At 35.9% G+C, this 12,712-nt stretch overlaps 1 protein-coding gene across 4 annotated transcripts in view; it reads right to left on the bottom strand.

Moving 5' to 3' along the window:
• The window catches only part of SI (sucrase-isomaltase), a 120,538-nt gene that overhangs the window by 19,645 nt on the left and 88,181 nt on the right, over window positions 1-12,712 (bottom strand). For all 4 annotated transcript variants that reach the window (XM_005201715.5, XM_015472667.3, NM_001114189.2 and 1 more), the window contains 7 exons: window positions 11,458-11,591; window positions 10,507-10,541; window positions 10,303-10,419; window positions 6,987-7,135; window positions 3,948-4,032; window positions 3,809-3,865; window positions 3,082-3,206 (listed from right to left, as the gene is read on the bottom strand). In XM_005201715.5, the coding sequence (XP_005201772.2) occupies window positions 3,082-3,206; window positions 3,809-3,865; window positions 3,948-4,032; window positions 6,987-7,135; window positions 10,303-10,419; window positions 10,507-10,541; window positions 11,458-11,591 (702 nt within the window). The remainder of the gene's footprint in view (window positions 1-3,081; window positions 3,207-3,808; window positions 3,866-3,947; window positions 4,033-6,986; window positions 7,136-10,302; window positions 10,420-10,506; window positions 10,542-11,457; window positions 11,592-12,712) is intronic.

The following is a 12,712-nucleotide window of genomic DNA, read 5'->3' as shown; positions in this document are numbered from 1 at the left end:
ATGTGTCCAAAGAACACAAATAAGAATATCAATTAAGGAGAATACAAATTGTTTTAGGAAAATAAAATAAGAGGATTTTCCTGGCTTCCCTGCTGGCTCAGATAGTGAAGAATCTGCCTGTAATGCAGAAGATCTAGGTTCAATCCCTGGCCTGGAAAGATCCTCTGGAAAAGGGAATGGCTACCTATTCCAGTATCCTTGCCTGAAGCATTCCCTGGAGAGAGGAGCCTGGTGGGATATAGTCCATGGGATCACAGAGAGTCAGATACAACTGAGTGACTAACAAGAATGGAAAGTATATAAACCACAAATCCTTCATATTTAATAGAAAATATCATGCATATCTTTGATATCAAGGATTCACCTACTATAGAAAATCAGAAGTGACCTCATTTATAATTAAAACTATGTTAAGGTTATTAATGTATTTATTTATACTTTCCATGATAATTCTGCTATTGACCATTAAACATAAAGCTATTTCAGTAGCATGTTTTAATCCTTATGACTTAAGTTATCTTCATATTTCCATATATAAATAATTTAATTATCATTGGCAGTTGTTAATAAGAATGTAAAGAGTAGCTAGTAGAAAATTGCAAATCTTCTCCTTGGATTGAGCAATACTTACCATCTTCTGCCTACAATATGCTTATTTCTGAATTAAGTATCTGCTTCCATGTTCAGTATACAAATCACTTGGTTTAACAGCCTTATACTGCCATGGAAGGATTAATTATGTTTAGCTATCTGCCTTTTCTGAACACAAATGTTAAAGGCTGTACTACTATGGAAGTCTCCTAAAATATCCAAAATATCTAAAGTTCAAATCTCCATAGCAACTTTATACTTTCCGTGTAAAGATTTTAGCATGTCTTAGCAAGTATGTATATATGTATTTCAGTTCACTGTCACTGAATTAAAATATAAGTAGATCTTATTAGCAACATGAAAGTACGGTTTAACATAATTTCCCAACATACTTAAATGAGATTAAGAGAAGCTTCACAACTTTCATTCTACCCTGTATATAGAGTTTACCCTTGAACAACATATATCCAAGTAAGCACAGTTCCTCTGCATCCACAGATTCAGCCAAGCACGGACTGAGTGGTACTGTACTATTTACTATTGAAAAATATCCACATATAAGTGGACTCATGTAATTTAAACCCATGTTGTTCAAAGGTTAACTGTATACCTAAATATCTTATTTACTTTACCCATTTACACACGCATACCCACACACACACACACACACACACACACAGAATGGCCTCTCTAGTCCTCTTTAATAACAAGGATTCTTCAAGGCACAACTTATAACTGGTATCCTTCACGAGACTCTCACTTCTCAGGTGCAATTATTTTTCTCCTCTTTAATTGATATCAATATAAAGTATTGGAGGAGTACTGGAGCAGAGCATGGCAACCCACTCCAGTATTCTTGCCTGAGAATCCCCATGGACAGAGGAGCCTAGCCAGCTACAGTTCATGAGGTTGCAAAGAGTCAGACACAACTGAGCAACTATCCACAACACAAGATAAGGTGTTGATAGAAATGGATCTGGATGGCTTTAGGAGATAGAAATAACCTATTCATGCCAGCTGGGGCTGTCAGCACATGTGAGACGAGGTACAACAGGACATGAGAAGAGGAACAGAACTGAGTCCTCTAGAATCTGAATAGCTAAGCCAGGAGTTGAACAGTGGAAATAGATCCTGTGATTGGTATCAGAGATTCATTCTTACATCAGTCATAGGAGACAGAATGGACCCACAACCCCTGGTAGATATGACACATCATTGAACAAGAGGGAGATAATGTCACATAAGTGGTCTTAGAAGATGTTCAGTTATAAATGGTAATGGATAGAAAATATGAATTACCTTTCATTGTAAAATGGGACAAGATTGATAAAAACAGGTCTGGTTCTTCTATGGACAACAGAAGACTTAGCAGTTTGAAGGAGTAGTGATATTGTCAATGGATATCTACTTTGATAAACTAAAGTGAATCAGGGAATATGTCATAGTACTGATGGAGGAAGAAAAGGGGGACTGGAAAAGACAGAAGGAAAGGGAGGTCTTCTGAGCATTGTTTGCTTAAAGTTCATAGAAAAGCTCATTTTAAAAATATACTTTAATGAATAAAATAATACTTCTTTCCACATATCAGACTCAGAAAAAATAATAAGTCTTAGGTGAGGCAGCCATTTAAAATACAAGACCTTTGCATGTTATCAATACCTTTGCATGTTTATACAGAAGACATTAAATTTCAGTTGTTTTTTTGGTCTGGAAAACATTCCTATCATGTTGGAAGTCAATTTTACATGAGTCAAGTTTCTGCATATTTAAGTACTGACAGTTTTTCTCCCTTCAAAGCAAATAGTGGATAATTTACTCAAAGTCTATTATAAAAGGTTGAGTTTCCCAAAACTTGGCATTTCTTCATTGTGACACAAACCTCCTGCATGGACAGTATCCACCTAGGTCACTTGATATCACTCACCTATATGGGACTTGGAGGTCAAATGAAAACTGAAGGAAACATGAAGCTCATATTTCTTGCTATGCCATGAGTAAGACCTTTGTCTCAGACACAGTAGTCATGAAACTGGCAGGCTAACCTGTAAACTTGGAAGTAGGATAAAATCTCAGACCTTTCCTGGTTCTTGACAATTCTAGCATTATGTATCTGAAAATCTAATCTGAGTTCAGTAAACACTTTGTTTTTGTTGCTGTTGATCAGTTGCTAAATCTTGTCCAACTCTTTACAACTGTAGCTGCCAGGCTCCTCTGTCCTCCACTATCTCCCTGGTGTTGCTCAATTTCATGATCCATTAAGTCGGTGATACTCTCTAATCATCTCATCCTCTACTGCCCCCCTTCTCCATTTGTCTTCAATCTTTCCCAGCATCAGGGTCTTTTCTAATAAGCTGGTTCTTCACATACAGGGCCAAAAAGGGGCTTCAGCAACAGTCCGTCCAATGAATATTCAGGCTCGATTTCCTTTAGAATTAACTGGTTTGATCAACTTGCAGTTCAAGGGACTCTCAAGACTTACACTTCACTTACCTGTAAAATGTATTGTTAGCAGGCTCTTGACATGGTAGGATGTAACCACCACGGACATGTAGGTTTATTTCATATAAAGGAGCTGCAAATGTATGAAATGTTTCTCTGACACCAATATCTTTGCCCTGGAAATGGGACAGTTGCAAGAAAAGAACAGAAGCAATAAAAGAATCATCAGCAATACTGGTACTTGAGGGGGCACATTTATATAATCAAATAATATACTTTTTAATTAAAAAAATAAAACCACACACATTTATTCAGGAAGTTATGTTGGTTAAAGGATAAACCACTTTATTCCTTAGTTTATTTATAGCTTTGAAATTAACTTACCACTATTTTTTGTAGTATGCACATGCAGAAAATACATGGGTGTTTGATGGGTCGCAAAAGCTATTCTTGACTTGTCACATATATTATTCTTGGAAGGAATGCATTACTGTTAACAATCTTCTTGCATACTTAATGAAAGGCAATGACCTTTTTGTGCACAATGTACAATTTTGAAATTTATTTAGTAAAATAAATCCATGACTATATAACAATCTATGGCACAAAAAATTAACTCTCTCACTGTTTGTTAATTTGATTCAGATATAATTAGTAAGAAACAATCTTACTCTTTTTAAATGGAAAGGAAAATAAATATGTCATTATTAAAAAGGCTATAATCAAGATGTTACTCATTTATATTTTGTCAGTCCCCCAGAATTCTTTAATTACTTACTGTATGGTAATCAAACCACCGAGCATTAGGGACATAGCCTTCTACAGTGTCAACGTACTGGAATTTAAAAATATAGTCATTAAAAACATATATACCAAAGAATATTATTTTGTGAACAAAAATATGTGATGGGACTTACAGGTTCCAATACAGGAGTAACCATAAATGCTGGACCCCACAGAAACTGTTTGAATATATCCCAGGTTGGTTTTTCATTTAAAAACCTGGATAAAATATATACAAAGTTAAATCAAAGACATTTAGCTCTTCTAAATACAATAAAATAATTATTAAAATCATATTTTGAACTATGGACTTTTGTGGATTGAAATGCAAATCAAACTATAAAAGATCAAAAACAATTTCATCACTTGGAATTCAATATGTGAAAGTCATTCAGTCATGTCCAACTCTTTGTGACCTTATGGACTATACAGTCCATGGAATTCTCCAGGCCGGAATACTGGAGTGGGTAGCTATTCCCTTTTCCAGGGGATCTTCCCAACCCAGGGATTGAGCCCAGGTCTCCGGCATTGCAGGCAGATTCTTCACCAGCTGAGCCACCAAGGAAGTCCTGGAATTCAATATGCAGTGGTACAATATTTAATGAGTAAATCTGAGTATGACTAAACCTTCTGACAAAATGTAGAGTTGCAATGGACATGTAAGACCAACTGAGTGAGAAATCTCCTTTGAAGTGAACTTACATAGGTTCAAATATTAACTTTGCCAAGTAGAAGATCAAAAACACAGGAAGCAAAGATACAAACACTCTGGAAGAAAAGTGTGAGGCTGTGAAAGTGCTGCACTCAATATGACAGCAAATTTGGAAAACTCAGCAGTGGCCACAGGACTGGAAAAGGTCAGTTTCATTCCAATCCCAAAGAAAGGCAATGTCAAAGAATGTTCAAACTACCGCACAGTTGCACTCATCTCACATGCTAGCAAAGTAATGCTCAAAATTATCCAAGCCAGGCTTCAGCAATACATGACCTATGAGCTTCCAGATGTTCAAGCTGGTTTTAGAAAAGGCAGAGGAACCAGAGATCAAATTGCCAACATCTGCTGGATCATGGAAAAAGCAAGAGAGTTCCAGAAAATATCTATTTCTGCTTTATTGACTATCCCAAAGCCTTGCACTGTGTGGATCACAATAAACTGTGGAAAATTCTGAAAGAGATGGGAATACAAGACCACCTAACCTGCCTCTTGAGAAACCTATATGCAGGTCAGGAAGCAACAGTTAGAAATGGACATGGAAAAACAGACTGGTTCCAAATAGGAAAAGGAGTACGTCAAGGCTGTATATTGTCACCCTGCTTATTTAACTTTTATGCAGAGTATATCATGAGAAACGCTGGGCTGGACAAAACACAAGCTGGAATCAAGACTGTCAGGAGAAATATCAATAACCTCAGATATGCAGATGATACCACCCTTAAGGCAGAAAGTGAAGAGGAGCTAAAAAGCCTCTTGATGAAAGTGAAAGAGGAGAGTGAAAAAGTTGGCTTAAAATTCAACATTCAGAAGACTAAGATCATGGCATCTGGTCCCATCACTTCCTGGGAAATAGATGGGGAAACAGTGGAAACAGTGTCAGACTTTATTTTGGGGGGCTCCAAAATCACTGCAGATGGTGATTGCAACCATGAAATTAAAAGACGCTTACTCCTTGGAAGGAAAGTTATGACCAACCTAGATAGCATATTCAAAAGCAGAGACATTACTTTGCCAACAAAGGTCCATCTAGCCAAGGCTATGCTTTTTCCAGTGGTCATGTATGGATGTGAGAGTTGGACTGTGAGGAAAGCTGAGGGCCAAAGAATTGATGCTTTTGAACTGTGGTGTTGGAGAAGACTCTTGAAAGTCCCTTGGACTGCAAAGAGATCCAACCAGTCCATTCTAAAGGAGATCAGTCCTGGGATTTCTTTGAAAGGAATGATGCTAAAGCTGAAACTCCAGTACTTTGGCCACCTCATGCGAAGAGTTGACTCATTGGAAAAGACTCATGCTGGGAGGGATTGGGGACAGGAGGAGAAGGGGATGACAGAGGATGAGATGGCTGGATGGCATCACCTACTCGAAGGACATGAGTTTGAGTGAACTCCAGGAGTTGGTGATGCACAGGGAGGTCTGGTGTGCTGTGATTCATGATGTCGTAAAGAGTCGGACATGTCTGAGCGACTGAACTGGCCTGAACTGAACTGCTTAATTTGAGTAAATATCCTCTGCATATTTTTTACTGGTTTGTGAATAGTGAAATCTAACAAATTACCTCATTCAATTACTCTGATAATATAGGGCACACAAGAAGATAAGTATATCATGATTATTTCCATTTTTTTTTTCGTTTGTATATGTGTTTGTTTTTTACTTTGTGTAACATCCATAAGAAATGTATTTGCACTAAAAACAGAACATGTTAATGTTTTTGCAACTATATTCATAGAATTGAATTTCAAGATTTGGTCATATATAGTTTGCAATTTAAAGAGTAAATCCAAAACAATTTTCTATAGATAATGGGAGAAATAGGATGGTCTTCTTCAGTCAGGCATTTGTATGTGGTACATTTACTGGATTGCAGTAAACTTCAGTTAAATAAATTATAATATAGAGATAATATTACTTATTTCCAAGAATTCTCAAAAATACACAATGTAATAAGGTCTGTAAGTAATCTAAAACAATACTTGGTGTATAGTAGTTATTTCTAAAAATTATTACTTTTTAAAAACTGGTTAATGTATTTCATTTTTAATGGCACATATTGGACTGCTTTTTAGTAGATTTCCTCATGTAAATACTTATTAATCCAAAACGTACACTAAAACAACAAAAAATGTTTTAGTTTAAAATATTTTATATTGAAGTGAAAGTAGATTGGAAAGTGAAAGTCAAGGTCGCTCAGTCATGCTGACTCTTTGCTATCCCATAGACTACTCTTTGCTATTCCATGGGGAGTCCATGGAATCCCCCAGTCCAGAATACTGAAGTCGATAGCCATTCCCTTCTCCAGGGGATCTTCCCAACCCAGGGTTTAAATCCAGGTCTCCCACATTGCAGGCAGGTTCTTTACCAGCTGAGTCATCAGGGAAAGCCCATTTTATATTGATTATTGAATAAAACAAAGAAAAGCTATTCTCTTTGTGGTAGGAAAAAAATAATGTGAACTTACTCATGCAAAAGGGGTCGGATAACAGTGCCACCATGAGCATGAATTTCATACATCTGTGTATAGAAGTAGGGCAATAAAGTGTATCTAATATTTAGAATATCCCTTGACATTGCAGAAAAAGTTTTATTCCAGGAAGCAGGATCTTGTCTCTGAAACAAAGCAAAATGAAATAGTCATAAGCTCCAGTCCTTGGTTAAATCATAATTTTCAAATACATATTTGAAGGATAAAAAGTATGGAATAATTTGAATCACCATCATATGCTATATATGTTCTTCACAAAATTCTTCTGGAGTAATATTTCTATCTCTTATGATGGAAAGACAGAGCATAATATTAACACTCTAATAAGAAAATGCAAATTAAGCCCATACATGATTCCATGTAGGTGAACCTACTTAAAGAGTAGTTTATATTTGAATAGGTGACAATTACCCTTGTCAACTGTGGTGATACTCACTATATGATGAAAAATCTAGGGGAGAAACAGAATGCTATACAAAAGTGGATTGAAATAGAGACATGCAAAGTCCATCACAATAACCCTGCACACTGTGATTTCATGAGAAATGAATAAACTATGGTACTGAAGAATTAATAGTATAGGAAAAGGAGAGGATCAAATTACTATTGCATAACAAAAAAGAACATGCCCACCAAATCTGCTCTGGAATCACTCTCCAGGTAAAAAGCCTAAAATTGATACTTGAAAGTTAAAAACTTCTCAATAATGTTATTATGGGCTTCCCTGGTGGCTCAGTGGTAAAGACTCTGCCTGCCAATGCAGAAGACTCAAGAGACGCTGGTTCAATCTCTGGGTCAGGAGGATTCACTGGAGGAGGAAATGGCAACCCGCTTGAGTATTCTTGATTGGGAAATTGCCTGGTGGGCTATAGTCCATGGGGTTGTACAACCCATGCACGCACCCAAACAATGTTATTGCACTTACTGGTTAAAAAATAATAATTGATTACTATCTTACATTCTACTTTATATCAAGGGAACAAACAAGACTGCCACATGACTGCAGGGGACAAAACTTTCAATGTTTTTTGTGGTTATCAACAGGAACAGAGTTTTTAAGAGTGGTATCCTATCTATGAAGATTCCAACTTTTCTAGATTCCAGTAGTAAAAATGTTTGAATGGTGACCAACTGTTACATTGGTACATGTAGAATTGGAATAGGCAACCTTGAAAGTACAATGATCCAATAACTATTAAGCTCTGTCTTCTCCTACTGTTAGCAGTTTCCAAGTCAAGTTAGAAGAAAGAAGCAAAGACCATATCTGTTGCATACTAACTTTGTTGACATTATTTCAGTTTTTAAATGCTGAAAATAAGCATTTAATCCTAAACCATACATCCCTAAATTCAATTATACTACCTCCTAAACTTGAGACTTCTGTTCTTCACATTTTCATTCAGAAATACTTCACCCTTTCCAACTTCATAGTCTTAAAAACTCCGGGCACATTCCCACCTTGTGGTCTTTCACTTGTTCCCCTGACTTGAAATTCATCCCCATATGTTTAAATTTGTTTCTTTCCCCAACTCAAGTCTCTGCTCTAATGCTAATGTCACTTTATCCAAGAGGACTTCCCTGAGCACCCCCTCTAAAACAGAACCCTCATAAATCTTTATCATTTTAGCTTACTCAAGCTTTCCCTCATATGACTTATTTGGACTTGCTCTCTATAATATATTATATATAATATACTACAACTACTAAGTCACTTCAGTCATGTCTGATTCTGTGTGACCCTAGAGACGGAAGCCCACCAGGCTCCCCTGTCCCTGGGATTCTCCAGGCAAGAACACTGGAGTGGGTTGACATTTCCTTCTCCAATGCATGAAAGTGAAAAGTGAAAGTGAAGTCGCTCAGTCGTGTCCGACCCTCATCGACCCCACGGACTGCAGCCTTCCAGGCTCCTCCATCCATGGGATTTTCCAGGCAAGAGTACTGGAGTGGGGTGCCATTGCCTTCTCTGTATATATAATATATATGTATATAAAATTGTCTATCATCTCTATCCTTCCTGCATTATATAAATCATATAGCGCAAGGACTTTGTAAATTATTAAATAATAGATTTTCAATGAATTCCTCTGGAATAAAAGAAGAATTAAGGAATTATTAAAGAACCCCTGTTTAGGATTTTATTCATTCAAGCCTCAGTCTCCCAATAATACAGCATTCTGAATTGCATTATTGACATAATGTTCTCCTGTTAAAATATTCCTATCTTATCAACTTCTCTATTGCCCAACTTAGTATAAATTATTACAAAGAATTACAAATTCTCCCAAAATGTAGACTCATACTGCCTTTAACCTTGTATATATTTTCATTTTGTAATATAAATTTTTCCTTCTATTCTGACTAAAATTTCCCAGAGGTGACATGAAGAATTCACAACACATGATGAACTCTACCATTCAGTTATTATGGCTAGAGTGCATCCTTAAAAGACCAACTCCATCTACAATTCTTCCATGAGGTGCATTTTGATAATTTATCTTTTTTTCTATATTTTTTCACCAAAAGTGAATATCACAAAATTTAGCACTTAGTTAGATACTATCTTCAATTGTTTATACTTTTCCATGAGCTGTGTGCTAAGTCGCTTCAATCGTGCCCAACTCTTTGCAACCCTATGGAACATAGCCCTTCAGGTTCCTCTGTCCATGGGATTCTTCAGGCAAGAATACTGGAGTGGGTTGCCAACCTCCTCCAGGGGATCTTCCAGCCCAAGGACTGAACCCACTTTTCTTATGTCTCCTGAACTGGCTGGCAAGTTCTTTACCACTAACGCCACCAACCACCTCACTCAAAAAGTTCTTCCAGTTTAGTAAAGTATATATAAAGTATATAGTGCTACCACATATAAATTAGTTCTCATGATTCCCTTTTCCTTTTATTTCTTCTCAACTCATTTTTAAAATGTTTGCTGTTTAAACTTGCCAATTTCACGCATTGATACTAATATTTTAAATGACTTTTTCTAATTATTTAGGTTGAAGTCAATTTTTTTTTATTGTTCTATCCAGGTTTGTAAGGATTTCCAGAAGCAGTTTTTGACCTGGCTTCCACAAAATTATATAGAGCAGCAGTACATATGCCAGCCAACCAAGTCTTAAACCCCAAAGTATAAAGAAAACCCAAATCAGAAAATTCTTAAACTGATGGGCTTAGATGCCCTCAGTAAATGTAAAGAGATTCAAAGCTGGAAATCAGCCAGGAAGGGTGAATTCTTGTCAAAGATGCTTAAGGTTAGTGGGACAAAGGAATGAGAGTAAATGCAGTAATTACATACTCTAGTAAATGCACTGTTGTGATTTCTTGCATATGGATAAAATGCTCCAAGTTGCATCCAGCGGGCACAAAGCTGATATTCTGAATTGTTGAAGAAACCACAGATATCTGCTCCAGTCTAAAATACAGTTATATTTAATGAATGTTAATAGTATGTTTTTTAATATTCACAAGTGATGAAGATAAGAGGAATGGAGCTACTTACATATGACATTCCAAAGAGACTAAATTCCATCATACCTAAAAATTAGAAAAGAAAATTGTAGAAATCAATATTTTGATATTTGCTTTTTTCTATTTATTTTTTCTAAAACTGACCTCTAATTCAATAAAACAGCTTTTCAGATTAATACACTTTTTATTTTTTCTTCCTATAAAATGTATGCATTTTTTTACTTTATAGTGTTAATGACATTTATAAAAATAAGACTCTGATTCTTTCAAGATGACACATTTAGATCACAAAACTGTTATGAACAAATTATAGTATAAGAATATGTTAATGGCTTCTTTGGTTTTATTATTAAAATAAAAGGCTGTTTCTGTAATTATTTTGCCATAGATCTTATCATCTGAAACAAACTGAATTATCCTTATTAGACAAAATCCCCTGAGGAGTGATCATTTTCATGAAATAGAATGTATGTGAATTTCCAGCTCTTCTTTTAAAGGAATATTTCTAAACATTGATTAAATGTTTTCCTTGAATCCTAATATAAATATAAAGAATATTTAAGTCTGTATCTGAAACTGAAAAATAATGCCTTTAACAAAATAATATTTTATTTACTTTTTATTCAAAGATAGTCAGAAAACTTTAAAAGTTTGTTTGAGATGTTTCATACTTTACCATCTACAAGATATTTTTATTCCCTAGACTCTAGCATTTCTATCCATTTCTTTTCTTAGTTCTATATGTTATCTTTCCATTTCTGCCCTTTCACAAAAGGAAACTGAGACCAAAAGAGACAAAATTATTTTCTCAAAATAAGCTAAATCCTGCTTTCTGGCCCACTGCTTTTTCATTATGCTATTTGTCAGAGAACATGGTGCCAAAAGCATATTCAAAGGACTTATAAAGTATATGAACTAGCAACAGTGAATAGCTAATACAAACTTCAAAAGAATAATGAGAAAGATGGTGACTCTCACATACCAATGATAGATTTTTCCAAATTGTCCCATGTTGCATAGTTGTCTCCAAGCCAGTGTCCTGACCATCGTCCAGCAGAGGGATATGTGGAACGAGAAATAATAATTCCTCTTTTGCCAGTTGCCTTTTGCAATGCACTAATATAGATGGAGAGGAACTATGAGTTCTTATAATATATGAGATATTTTCTTCATATATTTCTACATAAGACTACTTCCTTAAACAAAAAAGTATTTTATTTATGGTGTCTATGCCCCCAATCCCTCCCAGCATCAAAGTCTTTTCCAATGAGTCAACTCTTCGCATGAGGTGGCCAAAGTACTGGAGTTCACCTTTAGCATCATTCCCTCCAAAGAAATCCCAGGGCTGATCTCCTTCAGAATGGACTGGTTGGATCTCCTTGCAGTCCAAGGGACTCTCAAGAGTCTTCTCCAACACCACAGTTCAAAAGCATCAATTCTTCGGCACTCAGCTTTCTCACAGTCCAACTCTCACATCCATACATGACTACTGGAAAAATCATAGCCTTGACCAGATAGACCTTTGTTGGCAAAGTAATGTCTCTGCTTTTAAATATGCTATCTAGGTTGGTCATAACTTTCCTTCCAAGGAGTAAGCATCCTTTAATTTCATGGCTGCAGTCACCATCTGCAGTGATTTTGGAAACCCCAAAAATAAAGTCTGACACTGTTTCCACTGTTTCCCCATCTATTTGCCATCTAACTCCAAGAGTTGGTGATGGACAGGGAGGCCTGGTGTGCTGCAATTCATGGGGTCGCAAAGAGTCAGACACGACTGAGCAACCGAACTGAACTGAACTGATGCTGTCTCTTGCTATAGCTAGCTCTTTACAAGTGAGTCTTCTCTCTTATACTATAAAATCCTCACAAACATGGAAGACATCTTTTTTCCCTTCCAACATTTAGCAGAACAACATGCCTAAGTGGCCCTTTTGCTATTTGACCAGTGAATACAAGCCAACTATTGATATTATCAACTCAATTAATTATATTGTGAGCTTTGGAATTAACTCATTTCATTCTACTTAAACAGGTTCTCTTAATAAAGTTTAGGCCCTATTAATGCTTCAACTCTTATTTATAATTTGTCAACAATTAATCTCCATATCACTCTGCAGAGAATCTTTGCTATAATACTCCCTGTTTTAGAGGGTAGTTTAAAGACAGAAAGGCTTCTCTAGGTCTTAAAAATTAAAAAAAAAATTAAAAATAGTTATTCTATTTTAAGCATAGAATCT

Source organism: Bos taurus, chromosome 1 (assembly GCF_002263795.3).
Source record: "Bos taurus isolate L1 Dominette 01449 registration number 42190680 breed Hereford chromosome 1, ARS-UCD2.0, whole genome shotgun sequence".
Classification (NCBI taxonomy): domain Eukaryota; kingdom Metazoa; phylum Chordata; class Mammalia; order Artiodactyla; family Bovidae; genus Bos; species Bos taurus.
Note: the sequence above shows the minus strand (reverse complement) of the source record. Positions and strands in the feature narration are given on the sequence as shown.